General features: G+C 50.9%; 1 protein-coding gene across 1 annotated transcript in view; it reads left to right on the forward strand.

Annotated features, from left to right (window-relative positions):
• The window catches only part of Bmp7 (bone morphogenetic protein 7), a 79,378-nt gene extending 74,059 nt beyond the window's left edge, over positions 1 to 5,319 (forward strand). The window contains exons 5-7 of the mRNA XM_027423260.2: positions 1,692 to 1,768; positions 3,118 to 3,228; positions 5,170 to 5,319. Of these exons, the coding sequence (XP_027279061.1) occupies positions 1,692 to 1,768; positions 3,118 to 3,228; positions 5,170 to 5,319 (338 nt within the window). The remainder of the gene's footprint in view (positions 1 to 1,691; positions 1,769 to 3,117; positions 3,229 to 5,169) is intronic.
• The last annotated feature ends 14,931 nt before the right edge of the window (positions 5,320 to 20,250 follow it).

Here is a 20,250-nt window from a genome sequence, read left to right on the forward strand (position 1 = left end):
CCTCTTCATGAAAGTCTCTTTCCTGTGGGCCACCCCTGCTCCAGGGCTCCAACCGCTACTGAGATGCAGGTGGAGAACCTGCATCCCTTGTTCCCTTCAATCCAACACCCTGGGAACTGGCCATCTTCTCCAGCTGACCCTCCAGTGTGGAAGCAATTAGGACAGGAGCGCCTGTCCTAATTTGCCTGCTACTTGGGCAGGGCCTTTCAGAGTTGACTGTGCAGCCGCTGGTGGCTGGCATTGTGTGCTGTTCACTGGCTCTCTGCTGTACTGGGTGGAGTGGATGGGACAAGATTGGGGGCAAGGGAACTAGGTGTCTCCTTTATTCCCTTCCCTTGCTTTTCTGCTAAGAAGGGCCTGAGAATACTGGGGGAATTCCAACCACCTTCTCCTGGGGCCGCCACAACCCCAGATAGAACAAGCAAGGGCCCAGCCCCCATGGCATGCCCACAGCTAGCTTCCAATGTTAAACCAAAGATCTTCACTGGGATCTGCCCCTTCCCTGCACATGACAGAGTGACAGACATGGCTAATTGTCACTGCACTGTTTCTCCTATCTCGCTTCAGGATCTGCCCTGACTGGGAGCTGTGAGCAATCTGGCTCTGGTGATCCTACTTAGAACCATATCTTGCTCAGACTGCTTCACCCTGGACTGAGGAGTTGGTCCACTTCTCTCTTTCCTTCCTGCCTCCCTACAGAGAAGAGGGGAATGGGGCTTGTCAGGTGGATAGTGCTAGCTGCAGCCCCCGGGTTTGCCACAGTGGTGAATGGCACCTTAACTATCTTTTCCATAGCTGTTCCAGAAGGTAGACCAGTTATCCAGCTCTGCGGCCTGTGCTCTGATAATGTCCTGACCTTTGACCTTTATGTTGAGACAGCCTGGCCTGTGTTATTTCTTCTTGACCTCAGAACCGTGCAGGTTGGATCCCTATGTATTCTGAGAAGCAGACTGGAAGGGATGTGTCACTTGTCACCAGACACCCTGTGACCTGTCAGTGGGCTCAGAGGGAGCAGTCGTCACGTATGGGTGGTTGTAGGGTGTGTGAGGATGAGACATTCCCCGAGCGCTCAGGCACCTGGCCTGCAGGGCTCTGTCGTGTAGACCAGGGTCCCAGGCTTTATGGGCAAGGACAGGGGATGAACAAGGTGATGGGAAGCTCTAGGATAAGTCAGGCTGGGCAAGGCATTAATTAAGTACCAACTGTTTGTACAGCTGCAGAGTAGAGGAAGATTCCGTAGCTGTGTGAGAGGGACAGACAGATCCCCAGTGTTTACAAAGTGCATTCTCCAGCCCAAATGCTACAAACTTCCGTCCTTCTAGAAAACCCAAGCACCCTGTTCTTGTTCCATAAAGAAACTCAGCTGCTGCTGCTGAGGGCTGTGAGCTTTGGTACAGAACCCAACCTTGGTTCTGTACCCCCTGTACCTGCAGGTACATGAGCATCTTGGGGCTGACTTGGTGGGCCTCCTCAGAGTGGTCTGGAGGCAGGATAAGTCAGAACGGGACTCGGGGGGCCTCTACTAAAGGGCAGAGGTAACCATGAAGGCTGTAGATCCTCAAGCTGGCTTCTGAGCCATCACTGCCCTTCAGCCCCTGAGTGCAGGGGCTGCTCCCCCCTGCAGAACCAAAGGGATTTGAACATGTATGTGTTTCTCTCTCCTCCCTGGGTTTTCCTCCGTGTCCATGCAGAAAACAGCAGCACTGACCAGAGGCAAGCCTGCAAGAAACATGAGCTGTATGTCAGCTTCCGAGACCTCGGCTGGCAGGTAAGGATGGTTGAGCTACCACACACTGGGGCTTTCTCCGTCCCTGACAGCCACAGGGCTGTCTCCATGGGTACAGTGTGCCACAGTTCATGTCTTTTTCCTCTCAGGGACCGGGTCCCATATGTCCTAAGCTGCCATCAAACTCACTGTGTAGCCTAAGATGACCTTGTACTTGGACTCCTCCTGTATCCACCTCCCAAGTACTAGGTTTACAGGAGTGTGTCACCATGACTAGTTTTGGGAAAGGAAAGGAACCCAGAGTGTCCTGTATGCTAGGCAAGCACTCAGCCAGCTCAGTCCCAGGCCAGTCCACAGCTCTTGTCTGCTGGTGAGATGTCAGATACCACGAGCCCTGACCTGAGAGAAGCACTTGGTCTGAACATAGGAGGACATCCATGATGTCCCATGGCACCCAAGGTGTGACTGACTCTTGGTTCAGAACTTGAAACACCACGCTTCTGAAATGTGAACTTCATTCTTCATGCACACCCTAGTCCCATCCCTTAGCTGGCTGCTTCTCCCACATATGACCATGTGTTCAAATAGAGCCCTGGAGGGCCAGCTTCCTCCTCCCTTCCTCCATCCTGTTCTGTGACTCAGATTGGGTGTTTGTTTCTGAGCCAAGCAAGCAGGCGATTGTGGTGGAAGTGAGGGTTCTGCACATGCTGTTTCTCTAGCGTGCTTGCCAGGTGCTCCTGCAGCAGGATAGTACATTTCCAGAGCTCAGAGAACACCCTGCCTGGATGACCTGAGCCACAGAGGGTCACTAGCCTCTTGCTCAAGAAGGTGCACCAGCAGGGAGGCCTGGTTTAGACTGACAGACATGCCCTGGCTTGATAATGGGAACAAAATGTTGCCATCTACAAAGTTCATACATATAAAGAAGGTGCAAAAAAATTAAACTGTTTTAACTGTTTACAGTATCATTTGGGTTTTATTTGTAGCTGTTCTTACCCAGTGGGTGCAAGGTCTGGGCTGTGAGGTGGACTCACCTGGGATGGAGCTGAGGCAACGCCATCCCTAGCAGGACAGGGGTGGTTCTAGCCATGGCCTCTGATCTATGGGTCACTCCCTGCTGCTATTGCACCTCTGGTCCAGGAGACATAGCACAAGGGTGTCCCCTCCAAGCCTCAAGTCGCTTCTCTTTCCCTTCTGCTGGGCTCACAAAAACCACGCTCCCTTTCCTGCCCCTGAAGGGACCCCATAACTCAGAAGGGCATAGCCTGAGCCTGTGTCCCCTGTCCATGAGGAAGGACTCCACACAAGGTGGGACACACAGGGGTGGGACACTGCCCTGGGCTCTCTGCAGAGTCTGGCTAGGACCTGGCCTCACCCTCCTCTCTTTGCAGGACTGGATCATTGCACCTGAAGGCTATGCTGCCTACTACTGTGAAGGGGAGTGTGCCTTCCCTCTCAACTCCTACATGAACGCCACCAACCATGCCATCGTCCAGACACTGGTGGGTGCCTCTTGGGGGGAGGGGTGGCCTATGGGGAGTGTGAGTGACTTCTACTGCCTTTACCCAGAACCTGAGCAGCTGTCTGTCCAAGTGTGTCATGACTCTTGTGGGTACCTGCTGTATAAAAGGCTGGAAAAAAATGTTTTAGGCATATAGTGGTATAAAGATGAATTTATATGTGGTGTCAGCATGCCATACTGTGTTATGATTTGTGATCTTCCTGCCTCAGACTCTGAAAAGCTGGAATTATAGGCCTGCACCCCAAACCAGGCAGCAAGGGATATCTATCTTTATCCCGTTCCCACCCCAAGACAGGGTTTCTCTGTGTAGCCCTTGCTGTCCTGGAGCTCACTCTATAGACCAGGCTGGCCTTGAACTCAGAGATCTACCTGCCTCTGCCTCCCAAGTGCTGAATTAAAGGTGTGCGCCGCCACCACCATCCGGCTAGCAAGGGCTATCTTTAAGTACTGGTTTTCCAAAACTTTCCCGTTCCCTGGACCATAAACTCCAAAACTGCATTTGGGATGGAGTCTGCAGCCAGGGATGGAATGAGCTGTCGGAACCTGGTGCGCCGCCAGTGTGGCTTATCTGACCTGCTCTGAGCACGCGGACGGTGCTGTGTCCTGTTGCCTTCAGGGCTCTTCCAGGCACCCTTTACCATGGCCTTAGAGGCCTAGGGGCACAGCTGCTTCTGTTAGCATTTTACCTCAGGGTGCATGAAAGTGTCCGGTGCTGGAGGGAGGAGGCCTCTGTGGTCATGTGGACCAGGGGTAAAACCTTCTTGGGGCATCCTAGTGAGATGCAGTGGAAATGAGCCGACACACCGAGGACTTTGTTACACTTATTCAAAGAGGAGCAAGTTGGGGAGGGTAGAGGTGTGGAAGGGTTTGATACTGTCCATCAGAAGAGATGGAAGGAGCCACCTCAGAGGTCACAGCCTGGAGGCCGTGAGCCGAGAGCCAAGCCAGCTGCTGAGATATATTTGTTTGCCATTCCTGGTTTGCTCAATACCCAGAAGCTGCCCATTAATAACAAATCAGGAACTGGGGTTGGGCTCAGGTGGTAGACCGCTTGCCTGGCATGCACAAAGCGCTGGGGTTCACTGAATGAACTGGGTGTGGTGGTTCAGGCCTGTCATTTCAACCCAGCCCTCGGGAGGTGAGAGCTACATAGCAAGTTCAAGGCCAGCCCTGGGATGTAAGAGCTTCTATCTCAAACAACCTGGTAACACATGAGAACTGAATCTCTGGCCTGTCTGGCATGGGGTCATGAATCCTTAATGGCATGGACTGGCCAGCTGGGCTGGGTCAGCTTGCAGGAGTGGCCTCTCCCTTCAGTTTGCTCCAGTCCCCACTCCTCCCTGCTGCCTCCTCCAGGTTCACTTGGCTCGTCAAAGGTACTCACATGGAATCTGCAAGGCATTTGAGTTTTCCCTTGTCTGACTCCTGCTCTGTGGGGTGCAGAGGTACATGTGAGCAAAACAGCCCTGTCTTGAACTGGGATCGTCATGTAATTCAAACTTGTTTGTGATTCAAATATATAAAACAAAACAAAACAAAACAAAAAACAGCCCTGTCTTTATAATTGTTGTGATGCTGGGGAATCGAACCCAGGGCCTTGTGTGTGCTAGGCAGGCACCCTAACACTGAGCTACAACCCATCCCTTAAGACAGAGTGCTTTTTGAATGTGCAGCAGTCAGGGAGGAGGCTCAGTTTGGAGCCCCAGCTGTGTCTACCACATCAGATGTGTGCAGGAAGACTGTGTGTGCTGGTTCCCTCGTCTGCATGGTGGAGGCAGTCGTGGGCTGAGTTGGGCCATGAGACATGCTCACCTGTCATTTATAGTCATCTTAGCCAGACAGTTGATGGTCTTTAGAGAACTATAGAAGTCCGCAGAAGGCCTCGCCGCCTCTCACCATGGTTTCCGTTGGTGGCTTGCAGGTTCATTTCATCAACCCGGACACGGTGCCTAAGCCTTGCTGCGCACCCACCCAGCTCAACGCCATATCTGTCCTCTACTTTGACGACAGCTCCAACGTCATCCTGAAGAAGTACAGAAACATGGTGGTCCGGGCCTGTGGCTGCCACTAGCCTCTTCTGAGAGCCTGACCTTTTGGGCCACGTTGTTCCAGATCTGTGGCGTCTCAACATCTAGTCTCTCACTGCCCACCTCGGCGAGGAGCGAACAGACCTGTCACCTTTCCTGAGCCTTCCCCTCACCTCCCCCACTGGAAATACGTAAGGCATTAGAAACCCGAGTGCCCAGTGGCTGGCAAGCAGTCTGTAATTCTGGCACACTGCGCACAAGATCCTACAAGCTGCCACAGGCAACATCTAGCAGGAAAAATATCTTCCGAGAAAGAGTCTGTTGGCCACATGGTCTCTGTGGTGCTCTGAGTCCTTGAGGGGTAATCACAAGTGTCCTTCAGCCAGGCCATCAGCTGCAGCAGGAGCAAGGGCATAGCCAGGGTGGGTGTTTAACGTCTGTGGTGAAGGAAGACTAAGCAGAAGTCCCTGTAATAAAATGTCACAATAAAACCCATGAATGAAAATGGTTAGGATGTTACAGATATATTTTCCTAAACAATTTATCCCCGTTCCTTGGTTTATTCTGATTTCATAAACAGAAGCTGGGACCCGTGGATGCTGGGGAGGCCCCCTCCTTTCCACTTGGTTTCCTTCTGAGGCTGCAGGGCCCAGTGTTTACCCAGAATTGCCCAAATCTACTGTGTAGGGAGCGGAAGGAGGGATGTCTGCTTAGAAGTGGCTTGGGAGTGCTGGCCTCAAGAAGGTATGTTGGGGTGAAGGAGGGAGACACACACACTCACACACATGTGAAACACACAGATTTTGGAATGGCTCTGCTAGCCCCTTGGTCCTAATTCCTGCCCCATGCTAGGATATAATGAGAGAAATTCAAAGTGAACAAGCACAGAGGGCAGGACCGAACTTGTACTCCAGCCCTAGGTGAGGCAGCACAGGGGATGCCCAAAGCCCACAGGGACAAGGAATTCAGGGCAGTGTCCTCTAAGTAAAGCCCTTCTGGCACCTCTCTGGCCCAACTCCAGAGCCAGGTCCTGCCCTTTACGACCACCTCGCCTTACTCTCAACCCCTAGCAGAAGGCCCTGAACCAAATTGGTTCCTCAACTTGAGGGATCCTGGGTACAGGGATGTACTAGACTCAGATGGACTTGAGAGTCATTTCCTAACCACACTTCCTGCCTCAGAGGGGCCGTTCCTGTCATGGCTCAAGCAAGCCCACCATGCCTGGGTCTGTGGTGCCCGAAGTGTCATGCACCAGCTTTTAGCTTCAAAGGCAAAAGCTGTGTCGAGGGCTTGATTGTCTGCCAATGTTTCCTGCGCCCACATGAAGAATGGGATTAGCCAGGTGGGACCCATGGCCCTGTAGCACCTGGTCTCACGGGGAACCAGTTCTCCACGCCTGTGATCCTGGAAACACTGGGATCTGATTCTGTTATTATTTTTACTTTTTCTTCCTTGGTAGCTTGGGCTGCAGCCTCCACTAATAAGTGGAGGAAGAGCGTTTCATCTTGTAATTTGTGTGCTGGCAGATCTGGGGCTTTTTGTGTGACTCCCTCTTGGTGCACATTTTACTGCTCATGGCCCTGGTCCGCCCGCAGGCAGTGTCTTTGTACATTTAAATGTGTAAATAATTGTGACAAGACGAAGAGATTATTTATTTCCATCTGAAGTTCTTTTCAAAGGCTCCTCGTGGAGAATAATGGGGTCGTTTTCCTTCAATCTGTTTGTTTTCTTATTTAAGACTATTTATTAACAGTTGGACCGATGTACCCATAGCTGTCGCACAAAATGGTCCTTAGTGAAAAATCTGTATAAATAGAGTAAAAAGGGGGTTTGACTTTGCAATAAAAGGAGACATTTGGTTCTGGCTGTCAGACCATGTGTGTATTTGTGTCTTTCCCTTCACCTCGGGACTCCTGGACACCGGAGTCTCATCTGCTGAGAACCCGAGACCTTGATCTCTGCCATCAACGGGATGTTTATCGTCCAGGCCCTGGGGAAGTGGGGCTCCAGGCAAGGAGGGACAGAACCAAACAGCACATTGAGTTTGGTAGGCTGCATGGCAAAGCGCCTTGATTGAATTACAGCCCAGCCGTCAGCAGCTGCTTCAGAGAGGTAGGGGGTAAATTAGCTGTGTTTACTGCTAACATAGTCAAGGATTTAGTCATCCCAATAAAATGGAGACACAAGAGAGAAAAGGGGGTGCATACCCCAAACTTGAAAGCAGCCCTGGCCTCACAGCTGGCGTCATTCAGTGCCAGTCACCCGGACAGTTGGGGGCTGCCCTTGCAGACCAGCTGTGGAGGTGGGCGGCCCACCACAGGCCTGGATAATGGTGTGTGCCCCACCAAGCTTGGAGCGGCGCTCATCTGGCTCCATCTGTCTTTGAAGTGTGCACTAAGGTCACCTGATGGATGTTTCTAGAATCCCAGCTGATACTTGGACAGGCTGCTCTGTCTTCCCCTGTTGACTCAGACCCAGCAACCGCTCCTAACACATTCCAGCCCTTGCAATTTCTAAACCCCTGCTGTCACTGTCCTGACAATTTAGCTTTTGTTCTGTTTTCCAGGCTGAAGACCAGAGCCACAAACCGGAGGTCCAGATGTGGCCTCCCTATCCTCTCAACCCCACTCCCAGGGGTGTTTACACGTTTTTAAAAACACAAATTCATTGCCAAATATGTTTTTTTTGCAAATCAGAAGTTCGGGTTTCTCTTGAGCAGCCAGCAGAACGGGCCACCTGGCTCCTCCCCGAGTGCTGCTCGTAGCTGAACGGAGAGATGCCAGTGTCCTGGTCACCACCACACTCCTTTGCCTCTCCCACAAAGGGCGAGGTCAGTTGACATTTCAAAAATGGCAGATGAACATGTATTTGTGCCCACGTCCCAGAAGGCCTAGGAAAATAAAACGACAGTAGATGTGTGAGCTTTGGACAGCAAGTGGCTTTTATGTTTGTCTTAGGCTAGCCTGTTCCCACGGCCCTTGGCAGGCCCTGTGGCCATGGGTGGTAGACCAGATGTACGCAGCTCCAATCCCCTTTCCCCTCTCTTGGCTTCCAGCTCTCTGCCAAGTGCTGTTTAATATTGGGACCAACAGGTGACAGACAGACCTTGCTTAAAGTCCTCTAGCTAACAGTTTCTGAAACCCAGGTCCCCCAGAGTTGGGATTTCCTAGAGCTCTTTAGGAAACAGGGATCACTGACTCCCAGCTTTTAACCGTGGGCACCCTTTGAATCCAGGCTGAGTTTCTGAACGGCATGCCCAGCCTGGAGGCTCCCTCCCACTTCTGGACTGCTGGAAGGTCTGCATGACCTTGACCTGGATTCCCCATGACTGCGGCTCCTCCCTTCTCCTTCCGGGGCCTGGTGGCCACTGTGGAAGCAGGGAAGGGTGTTGGTGCCACGGGGTCCCCTCTGTAGGAGCCTCTCACAGGAACATTGGGTACCCTCTGGAGGAGTCTTTCAAGGGCACATTGTCCTTTCTTCTGTGGTTTTTGTGGAAGCTAAGTGTCAAGAGTCTCCTGGGGCCAACACAGCTCAATTCTCTACACACTACTCAACAGCCTGGACCCCACTACCTTCAGGAGGCCCTCTCTTTAGGAACAGTGCCCACCATCTTCAAGAAGGGACCTGTCACACAGATGGCAGACCTCTTGCGAGCTTCTTGGAAGGCTGCATCATTGCACACATCTGGAACCAACACAGAGGCTGCACAGACATTAAAGTGTCAACAACAAGCACAATGCACAATTACAGGGCTATGCTGAATCCGGGGTTCCCACCAAGACCCCAGTTATCTGTCTAGAATGGTTATTTGTCACCCCAAATTCTTCAGAAGGTCACTCATCGCCCAGCTCCTTGTTGTGTCTGGGAAGAGCATGGGGTGGCCTGCTCCTGACTGCTCTGTTTGGAGGAGGCCTACTCAGGACACATAGCATACTTGGCACTTGAACAAGCTCAGGACAAGTCTGAGAGCTGCACCGGACCCAGGCTTCAGCAGTGGAAACAGCACAGGTCCTAGTGGTCATGTGGCTGGTAGTCTTCCCTGGGTGGGGCCCTCCACAACTGTTCACACACAGAATCAATAAAATGATATCCCTAGTGGGGTACTGTTCATGATGTCAATGGAAAAACACCTCTAGAAAGTAGTGCTGACAGTCTTGGCCAGCCTTAGTCTCTTCTAGGACTCAGCGTTGTCAGGTCAGCTGGTCCCAACCACACTTGGGGTATTGAGTGTCTGCCCCTGCCAAAGACATGCGTGATGACCTCCTTAGACATTTCCGATTGGCCCGGGAGCCCCATTCTCCTGGCTCAGACCCTTCAGCACTCTGGCACTGGACTCTGTTGGTTCCAGATTTGAGGAAATAAAAATAGATGAGGAAAACACTCAGCTCTCCAAGGCTGTTTCGACAGCTACTTGGATGGAGGCAGGGTACACCTGGCCAGGAGGGCCATGCTGTCCCCACTGCTTCAACTCTGGTGCTCCCTGACTCCCACAGTCCTCTGCATTACCAGGACAAGGCCCTGACTCTGTGATCAGCTGAGATGACTATGGGGGCTGACTCACACCCGAGATCACCCACCCAGCTCTACCGGCCCACCTCAAGTCTGGTTCCACCCACCATCCGGCTAGGGCACAGTCTCCACCCTCCAAAGGGCCCTGAGTATAATTATGCATTTTGCTGTGGCTGGCTTGAATTGATTAATGTTTATGGACAAGTGTCCCATATTTTTATTTTGCCTGGGGTGCCCACAGATCCTGTACCCAAGGGATAGAATGGGATGTCTATCATGTGTCATTCACCAAGGACGCTCTGAGAGTCCGTAAGCCTTAGGTGGTGTCCTGGGCATGAAAGCTGTGACTACCGGGAGATGAGGCCCCATTTGCAGGTGCCAGTACAGAGAACAATACACCACCAAGAAAAGGTCAGATGCCAGCAAAGTCTCACAGGAGTGTACCCAGGGGTCCTAGAAGGAGGAAAGATCTACTCAAGCTTAGGTCTTCGGAGGTGGGTGGAAGGAGGTGAGCAGGGTCAGGGCAGAGGGTAAGGGTGGTTTCTGATGAGGCTGCCATAGTAACCTAAAAAAGGCGAGCAGAGAGCTGGAGAGACAGATTAGCGGTTAAGAGCACTGGATGCTGTTGCGAGTCTAAGTCCCAGCACCTACATGGCCACTCACAACTGTTAGTTACTCACGTTCCATGGCATCTGATGCCCTCTTCTGGCCTTCTTGGTTGCTGCATGCATGTGGTACACAAACAAGCATGCAAAACACCCAACACATAAAATAATAATTAGTTACCTATGAATACTGACAGGAAGGAGAAGGAGGAAGAAGAAGAAGAAGAAGAAGAAGAAGAAGAAGAAGAAGAAGAAGAAGAAGAAGAAGAAGAAGAAGAAGAAGAAGAAGAAGAAGAAGAAGAAGAAGAAGAAGAAGAAAGATATGTGCAGTCCCAGCAGTTTCTGATACCCTTGGGATTTCTTGTTAGGAATGACGAGAACATCTCTTGGCATTCATGGTAAGCCCTGTCCGCCATACCCGAGTTTATGGTGAGTCTTAATGGTGAGTGAACCAACCTTGGGTCAAGATATCTGAACTTTCAGCGCCATGGACTGTAGGAGCAGGACTGGTGGCTCAAAAGGTCACTGATGGCCAGTGATGTTTGTTACTCATTGTATCACACCTGGAAAGCTCTCAGCACATAGCACAGTTGACTGGATGTGTTTTGGTAATTAGATGTCACTAATAACAGGCTGGGAGTTAGGAGATGTTGGGGCTGACCCAACTAGTCACATGACCTTGGAGGGAGCCTTAGCTCTGGTCTCTGGGCCTTCCTCTCCCATGTCAAGGCTAGACAACTCAATAGGATTTTGTCCTGCAACTCTGGTGGTACTGGGCTGTGTTTCTCAGGTGTGTCCAGTACGAGCTCTGAGGGGGCCATGACCTTCATCCCACGCTGTAGCTGTTTCCTCTGCTTCTTGTAAGAAAGGAAATGACTGGGGACGCTAAGAATGACACATCTGACCTTAGCCGCCGGTTTGCCCAAACTCACGTCATTGTTTAATGCTGTAAGCAAGCCATGGATAACAGACTAAATAACTCCTAAGGACAATTTACGTGAGTGTGGTGGAGGCTGTGTGATGATGGTGGAGGCTGGGGCCAGGAGCCCGGCCACCATGAGCTCAGAGGTCTGCACCTGCGTACCTGACCTTGGCTGGAGGATGTTAAGTTTAACAGTTGTGCTGCATAAGGGCGGCTTGCATCACCGAAGGAAGAACGGAATTACACATTTGAGCTCTGACCCTTCCTAACAGAATCCACAGACGACCAGAGGTCTGTCTGAGCAGGCTTTAACATGTCCCTCATCCCAGAGTTGCAAGGTAGGAGCTTTGTGCCTCCACCCTGTAAGGTTACCCTGGCTGTGGCTTGGAAGTTGTTCACCGAGGAGTGTTGTGAGAGGCGGAGGCGCCCTGAACACATTCTTTTCCCAGCTGCCTTTTGGGAGGAGCTGTTTTCAGCTTGGGAATTCTCCCCGGAGCCCCCACCTCCTCACAAGTGCTGGTCTTTGTTTGATCTATTCCGAGTGTTGGTAATGGAAAGAATGGCAGGTGACCTGGGCCTCCACTCCAGCCTGCCCTTTGAGTGGTCCCTAAAATAATACCATTAGTGGGGCCCAGTTAAGGCTGCTTATCTCTGGAGTGGCCTGCTGATAATGCTGAGCAGGTCCTCACGGAATCCTGGGGCCCAGATGGAGAAGTGGCTGTGAGCCCCTGATGAATGGGCAGATCATAACACCCTCTGTCTTGGTGACATTCCAAGGGTATAAATAGTCCATCAGGTCTGGCATCTGCTTGTGCGGTATGATGCTGGCAACTTAGAGAGGGCGCACCTGGCATGTGACAGACACCTTGAGCCATTTTGCAGTTCTGCCCACACAGTTGGGGCTGTGAGGTCAACAGACATCCGGGGATTGACTCACAGTGCAGCCTTTGTCCGGCTGTGTTGGTCAGGGATGCTCACCCTCAGTGCCACGCCCACAGAGTAGCTGGCTGTAGCTGTCTCACTTGCAGCATTTCCTCGTGCCCTCATTTGGTTTTCCCAGCCATGATTTGGAAATAAAGGAGGGCACACAGGGAGAGGAGAGAGACTGCTCAGAAAGCTGCTCTTCTTCCTGGACACGTGGACATTTGCTAGACTTGCCTCTGGGCATCTCTCCCGACCCCTTTCCATGTTGTATTTTATAATTCAATGAGTTTTATCTTCCACCTCATTTGACTTACTGTATCACAGAGTCCCACGATGGAGCCCAGCCTAGCTTCAAACTTACCCTTCTCCTGCCTCAAGCTCCCTGCTACTGTAATCAGCGTCATAGTTGGTGGCCATCTGACTGAGTACACTCAAGTCACACAGCTTTCCATCCCTACTACACTTACCATCGACAGGACCTTGGGCAAGCTCCTTAATCCGTCTCGGTTCTTACGTGTGGAAACTATTTGGAACCTCACAGAAAGGGTAGAAGGACTATAAATAATATGCACAGTGCTGAGAGAGGTGCCTGTTCAAAGTGAGCACAGAGAAAGTCTGGAGCTGGCAGCACCATCGGCAACATCACGTTTGTCGCCAGCATCCACATGCCAGCATTGGCGTCACCACCGCCATCACCATCAGTACCATCACTGCCATCATCACCATGGCCACCACCATCACCACACTCTGCATCTCCGTCACCTTCCTTTGGCTCATTGCTCTCCACACATCCAATACTATTCAGTGGACTTGCAGCAGGGAGATGAGTACAGCCTGGGTTGACACAGTATGGCCACACTTCAGCTATAGGTGGCCTGGTCACACTGAATACAGTGACTAGGGAGAGGCAGGGAGCCCAGGAATCCCGCCACGCTTCTCAGAGTCCTGGAGGAACATACAGGCGAGACCGCCCCTCTCTCCTGAGCACATTTGTTCATCGCTTCCGCCATAGGTAGGACAGGTGGAGCAAGGGACAGGAAGCGCTGTCCGTGTGTCAAGCACCATTCAATGACCTGGTCTGGAGCTTTTGGATCCCTCCCTGGTGGACGAAGAGGGAACAGCATCATCTCCCACTGTATCCGTGAGTGTGTGTTTCCTACGTCATCCCTTAATAAATAAGTCTTCTTCCCAAGCACCCGTGGGTTTCCTGCAAGAGCAAGGGACAGGAGGTGCCGTTGGTCAAGCAGCCAGCGTGAGGCAGCTGGGTGCTCTTGTTCATGGACACTGGGCCGATGCTCTCTCTGAGCCTGCGCTCACACCTGTAAGATAGGCAGGGAGGCTGATGTCATAAGCTTGCCTCTGTGTTTTACGCATGAGCACTCTTGACCGATCTGAACAAGCAGGAGCCTGTTGCTCTGCGGCTGGGGCGGTGGCCCTGTGGAAGTTTGTGTTTCATATTTCCTGCCTACACAGACACTGGACACATGTTTCTTTTCTTCACTACTCATGCCCATGAAGAGGATCCTTCCTGGTTCCCTTTGAGTCTCTGTGACAGTCCCTCATGCCCTGTGATTACAGAATCCCCCTTCCTGGGCCCACTGTGTACGTCCACTGAGAATCTGAGGCAATTGCGATTTAGCTTCTCTGAATTGCTTCCAGTTCCTCCAGGGATCTGGATCTGGGTCCCTGCAACTGCCCTGGACCCTGCAGAAATCCCTCCGACCCAGACTCTGGCAGCTTTGGGCCAGTTTGCTGGCCTTGGCTCACACAGGGCTCACCTGCACCACCTGGCTGGGGAATGTCACAGGTGTGCTCAGAAGCCTGCACATGGGTTAGGATGCCCTTCAAGGGCTCTCTGCTCACTCTGGTCTGTGGAGCTGTCCTCTGGTCACATAGGCATCTTCTTTAAGGTCCCACTTGTACACTGAAGTCCATAAGACAAAGCTGTCCCCCTTCTGAGCACCCCCGTCTTTAATCTCTTAAGATCAGCCTCAAGAACGCTTACCCCCAATTCCAAACCTGTCCAGGGAGCCACACACACACACCTTGGGATGTCCCAAAGGCCCCTCCTCTCCAGCTTCACTGCCCAGTATCCTCCACATGCCCCCTCCCCCAGCCAGCCTCTTCCTGGGCAGCCCTGGCCCTGTCATTACCCTGAAGCCAACTCGGCTCAACAAACTTCCTGCTTAGACACCTGTGGTCCACATCTGGACTCTGTACAGAAAAAGATGCTAGGATTGGACACAAGGCTATATCCCCCATCCTCAGGGGTTAAAACTAGGAGGGTCAGAAGTTCAAAGTCATTCTCAGCTACAAAGTGAGTTCCAGGGCAGTCTGGGCCACATGGGATCCTGTCTCAAACCCCACTCCCCAAACAAATCAAAACAAGTTAACACTAAACCAAAACAAATGGAAAAGATAATGAAAGACAATCTACCAATATCAATTACCTTGGACAGGTGGGATATTGGGTGCATTTATTGCCAATGACTATCAGGCCATTTCCAGTGAGTACCTATCTGTGTAGTGAAAATAAATGCACAAAATAAAAATATGCATATCAAATGGTATAAATGTATCTGTCTTAAGAAGACATTAGCAGCTTCTGGCAGCCTCCAAGTTAAGTCCCAGAGCTCCTCGGGTACTGTGAGTCCTCCTTCCTGGTCTAGCCTGGGCCACCATCCATACACCTGGTCCAGCCTCCAGGCCTCTGAAGTCCCGTTTGCTTGACTCTAAACCTGACCTTCCTATTTGCCTCCCCTCTGGGTAGCTGTAATGGTTTGAAAGAGGAAATGTCCCCATGGTCTCTGGTATTTGCACACCTGGTCTCCTGTTTGGGGAGCTTTAGATGGTGTGGCTTTGCGAGGGGGGGGGAGTATGTCACTGGAGGTGGACTGTGAGAGTAAAAAGCTACGCCTACGTTCAGTCAGCCCCTTCTGCTTTGTGCTGACTGAAGGTGCAGTTCTGGCTGCCTTGATGTCCTCACCATGAGGGGCCCTCTGGAATCACAGAAACTTTTTTCCATAAGCTGTGTTGGGCACGGTGTTTTGCCACAGCAACTGAAACACAATTAATACAGTGACATTCCTTGAACATCCAAATCCTCCCTAACCTGAAAATGAGCCTGGGCTGCTGGACTTGTGTGCCAAGTGGGACCATCTGTTGCTTCCTTACTGCAGAAAACGGCCCTGTGATTGTTAACTTTTTATTTCAAACTTCAGGTCTATTGTGAGATTCAGAATAAAAAGTAGCTGTGGTACTTTCCGCCACTGTCCCCTGCTCTCAGGCAGACACAGGCTGTTGTTCCGTCTTGAAAAGGTTACACTGGAAAGTTGCCAGGCCGTGAAGTCTGGGCCCTGGGCCCTCCAAGGAGCCTCTTCTTTCTTTGCTGTTCGCTTCCCCTGATGTCTGTCTCTGTTTAGAAGACTCCGACTACACATGTGGTGCTTTTTCTTCATTTCCTACTTTAAATATGACCTCACTGCTCTGGTCTGAACGTCCATGCTCTTCCAAATTCTAGGACTAAATCTGAAACCCTAAGATGACATGTCCTGGTTTGGTTTCTGTTGCTGTTGCTGCTGAAACACTGACCAAAAAAGCAACTGGAATACGAAAGGGTTTATTTGGGTGTCCTTTCAAATTGTGGTTCATTATCAAAGGAAGCAAGATGTGGTGGTTTGGATGAGAATGGCTTTCATAGGTTCGCATATTCAAATGCTTTGTCTGAAGTTGTTGGGACTGTTTGGGAAGGATTAGTTGGTGCGGCTTTGTTGGAAGAGGTGTGCCACGGAGGGCGGGCCTGGAGGTTTCAACAGCCCATGTCATTCCTAGTTAATACACCCCCCACGTCTCCTGCTGGTGGGTCGGATGCGAGGTCTCAGCTACTTCTCCAGCACCCTGCCTGCCGCCTGCCGCCTGCTGCCATACTCATCATCATGATGCTCATAGACCCATCTTCTGAGACTGTTTGCAAGCCCCCAATTCAATGCTTTCTTTTGTAAGTTGTCATCTCGTCACAGAAAAGTAACTAAGGCACAAAAGCAAAGCTCAGAATGGGAACCTGGAAGCAGACACTGAAGTAGTAACCACGGAGGAATGGTGCTTGCTGGCTTGCTTCCCCTGGCTCTCTCAGCACTTCTCTTATACAGCATAGACCCACATGCCTAGGGCCGGTACTGCTCAGAGTGGGCTGAGCCCTCCTGCATCAATCAGCAATCAAGAAACAACCCCCAAAGACATACCCACAGGCCAGTGTGATGGAGAGAATTGTTCAGATGAGGTTTCCTCTTCCTCAGTGTCAAGGGTTGTGTCAAGAGAGCTGGTGTTGACTGTGACATGATAGTACAAGAGATGGTCTTTGGATCTCGTGTCCTTATGCAGCAAGCAAGCATAGAGGACAGTTTGGAACCCTGGGACCCCCCCCTCGAAGTTTGGGTTATACAAACACATATCTCTTGCAATAGACCACTTGACAGCCCAGCTTTCTCACCTGCATGTACTGCTCGCACACACCCCTCTCTAAACAATACACCTAGTAATCTCAGAACCTATAAACGCCTTACCTGCATTGGGCTACATGTAATCCTATCTCTGAACAATGGTATGGATTTCTCCGCCCCTAGTAAAAATTACATTTAGACAGTTTCTGTGCAAGCGTACTTGAGATGTGTCAGGATATGAAGACGAGAATGGTTAATCTAGTCAGAATTGGTTTTGAGTACGTGCTCAGTAAGGCAAATTAGGGAAAATCTCCTACTTACCATCTATGCTTGTACATAATTAGGTATGCATATGGTTGAAATCAGATGCATTGTGGGAAAGAACATTTACAACAGGAATTATGAATATATGACCTAACCCATCAGTCCAAGGAGAGAACTACACAAATGGTACCCCTTAGAAACCAACCCTCTGTGGTGATTTGAATGAGAACGACTCCCATAGGTTCGGATGCTTGGTATTTGATCTCCAATTAGTGCTGTCTTTTAGGTAAGTTTAGGAGGTGTGGCCTTGCTGGAGCAAATATGGCACTGGGCGTGGGCTCTCTCTTTGCTACCTGCTTGTAGTTTAAGATGTGAGCTCTCAGGTGCTGCTCTCTGGTCACCATGCCTTCACTCCATCACCATAGACTCTTGTTCCTCTGGAAGTATAAGCCCAAATAAGCCCCTTTTCTATAAGTTGCCTTGGTTATGGCATTTTATAGCAGCAATAGGAAAATGATTAATAGATTCCTTCTCTTGCACCCTGTAACAGGATGGCCTGAGTGAAAATGCTGTGCTTGGCTACTCTCCATCCTGGGGCTGCTGCCAATCTTGACAGTGTATCCCTGCATCGTCTGCACTATTGCTTTGCTCTGGATAAACTGAGTCTTGCTTATTTTGAAAATCTGTGTGGGTACTCATTTCCAATTCTTTGAATAAAAGGCCAAGAACCTGGAAGCAAGGCTGGAGACTTGTTTCAGTAATTAAGAATACTTATTGCTCTAACAAAGGACCTGGGTTCTGGTCCTAGCACCCACATAGATGTTCACAACCATGCTGAGTTCCAGTTCCAGGGTATCCAACACCAAGCAAGCATATGGTGCCTGTGCACACATACAGGCAGAAATACTCATACCTATAAGTAAAATAAACAAATCTAACTAAATAAAACAAATCTTGGAAACTCCTGGCTCAGGTCCTGGCCATGGGTAACATTTGCCGCATAAGTCACTGAGGACATAGCAAAGCTCTGTGTCTAAACCAGGAAACAGCTTCCACTAGACCCTGAATCTGCCATCCTCTTGGCCTTGAACCTACAGTCCCCCACACAGTGAACAGTGGCAACTTTTGGTTGTTTGTAATCCTACCAGCTGGAGTTTTACCCTCTTGCCAGACTACATCCACACATCCATTGAGCTCACAGCCGGAAAACAATGATGGAAACCTTACAATTCCTCAGTCTAAGGACTTGTGTAGCCAGAGGTTCTGTCCCTCTGGTTCCACCTGGTCCCAACCTTACTGGTTCTCTCTCTCTCTCTCTCTCTCTCTCTCTCTCTCTCTCTCTCTCTCTCTGTCTCTCTGTCTCTCTCTCTCTCTCTCTCTCTCTCTCTCTCTCTCTCTCTCTCTCTGTCTCTCTCTCTCTCTTGGTTTTTCGAGACAGGGTTTCTCTGTGTAGCTTTACAGCCTATCCTGGAACTCGCTCTGGAGACTAGGCTGGCCTCGAACTCACAGAGATCTGCCTGCCTCTGCCTCCTGAGTGCTGGGATTAAAGGCGTGCGCCACCAACGCCCAGCCTGGTTAGCTCTTTCTTAATTATTAACCCATACCTATTAATCTATGTATTTCGATATGGCCTTATCTTACCGGAGAATGCCCAGAATCCTATCTTCCCAGTAACCACATGGCATCTCTTTCATGGCTCCTCTCTGCCTTCCTCCTCTTGGACCGGCACAAGACCAACCAGAGCAAAAGCATTTGCCAAGAATGTTTTCATTAATCAAGAACAAAAGTCGGAGGTTTGAAGATGATCAGATACCGTCGTAGTTCGGACCATAAACGATGCCGGCAGGCAATGCAGCAGTGGAGTTATTCCCATGACCCACCAAGCAGCTTCCAGGAAACTAAAGACTTCAGATTCCAGGGGGCAGTGTGGTTGCAAAGCTGAAACTTAAAGGAATTTCAGAAGAGCACAGAACACAGGACCACCTCTTATCAAAGGCCTCAAGAGGCTTTGATGCAGACTTGGTCCCTTCTGAACCAACTAGCAGTCCAGACAATCCCACAGACATGACCACAGGCCAATCTGATCTGGGAACTCACTCCTCAGGTGACCCCAAGCTGTCTTCTGTGAGAAGGAAGTGCTAGCAAGGTCCACCATGGGAGGAGTCACACACCACAGCTCACTGGAAGCTACTGAATAGAAACTAGGTTGAAGAGGGATTTAGGAGCTAAAATCCCATGGAAACTGCTAGTAGGTGATGACCCGAGGTGTCCATCCAGGAAGAACTTTAGGGTCCTCACGGAGTTAGGACACAGGACATGGTCCCGAGAGCCTGCTTCCTTCCTCTGCATTGGCCGTGCTTCCCTTTTGTCCCCAGTAACCTGACCTCAGTGACTTGCTCTCACAGGAGGCCAGCCTGTCACTGTGCTGTCGCCCTGGCTCTAGAGACACCGGGCCTCATCTCTGCAGGTTGGTACTCACTGCATTTCCAAAGGGGTAGGACTTGGGAGTCCCTGTCCCCAGGGCCTCCTGCCCCCTGGGCCTCAGCAGCCCACATTCCACCTTCCGTAGTCCCAGGAGGCTTTTTCTCTTCCTGTTATTCTTTGTATTTTCATCTTTCTTTAACAATTCACATAATTCCCTTTGAAGAAGGGCGAAGAAAAAACATGCATATGGAGACACCATGCTCTTTGCCTAGAATTTGTGGGTTTTCAAACAGGAGTCTTGCATCCCAAGAAACCCCTTTGCACAAAGCCACCCTCCAGGTGAACCACTGAGGTCACCCCACGATGGACTGACTGAACCTGCCTTTGCTGGGCGCTCCCTGCCGAGCCACCCTGAGAATAGCATGCTCACCCTGGAGCCTATCTCCACAGCCTCCCGGGACCACAGCGTCTGGGTCACTCACTGCAGGCACTCACAAGTGTCTGGAAAAGTCCCTGTATTTCTGGAAACCCCAAAGATAAACGGCACACATGACTATCATTACCCAAATTGCTGGGGGCAGCAGAGTGGGCAGGCCTGGTGCGCTCTGCCCACACACTCGCTATAATTATAAGACAGCATGTTAAAGCTTCCAGTCCAAACAAGAGCTGCGTGCAGAGGTCAAGATGGGCATTGGGGCTAGAAAGGGGCAGCATGGAGGAGGCTGGGGACTCGGGCAACGGCGGGGCACTGGGCTGGCCCTCCCGCCACTGCAGTGGACAGGGGGGTTTGTAGATGGGAGTGTCACCAGGAGGCCTTTCTTGATGCCCAAGTCCCCTCTCGGATGGCTGTCTTTTATCACATTGATGATCGTGATGGGGGCTGCCTTC

This window comes from Cricetulus griseus, chromosome 6 (genome assembly GCF_003668045.3).
Source record: "Cricetulus griseus strain 17A/GY chromosome 6, alternate assembly CriGri-PICRH-1.0, whole genome shotgun sequence".
Classification (NCBI taxonomy): Eukaryota; Metazoa; Chordata; class Mammalia; order Rodentia; family Cricetidae; genus Cricetulus; species Cricetulus griseus.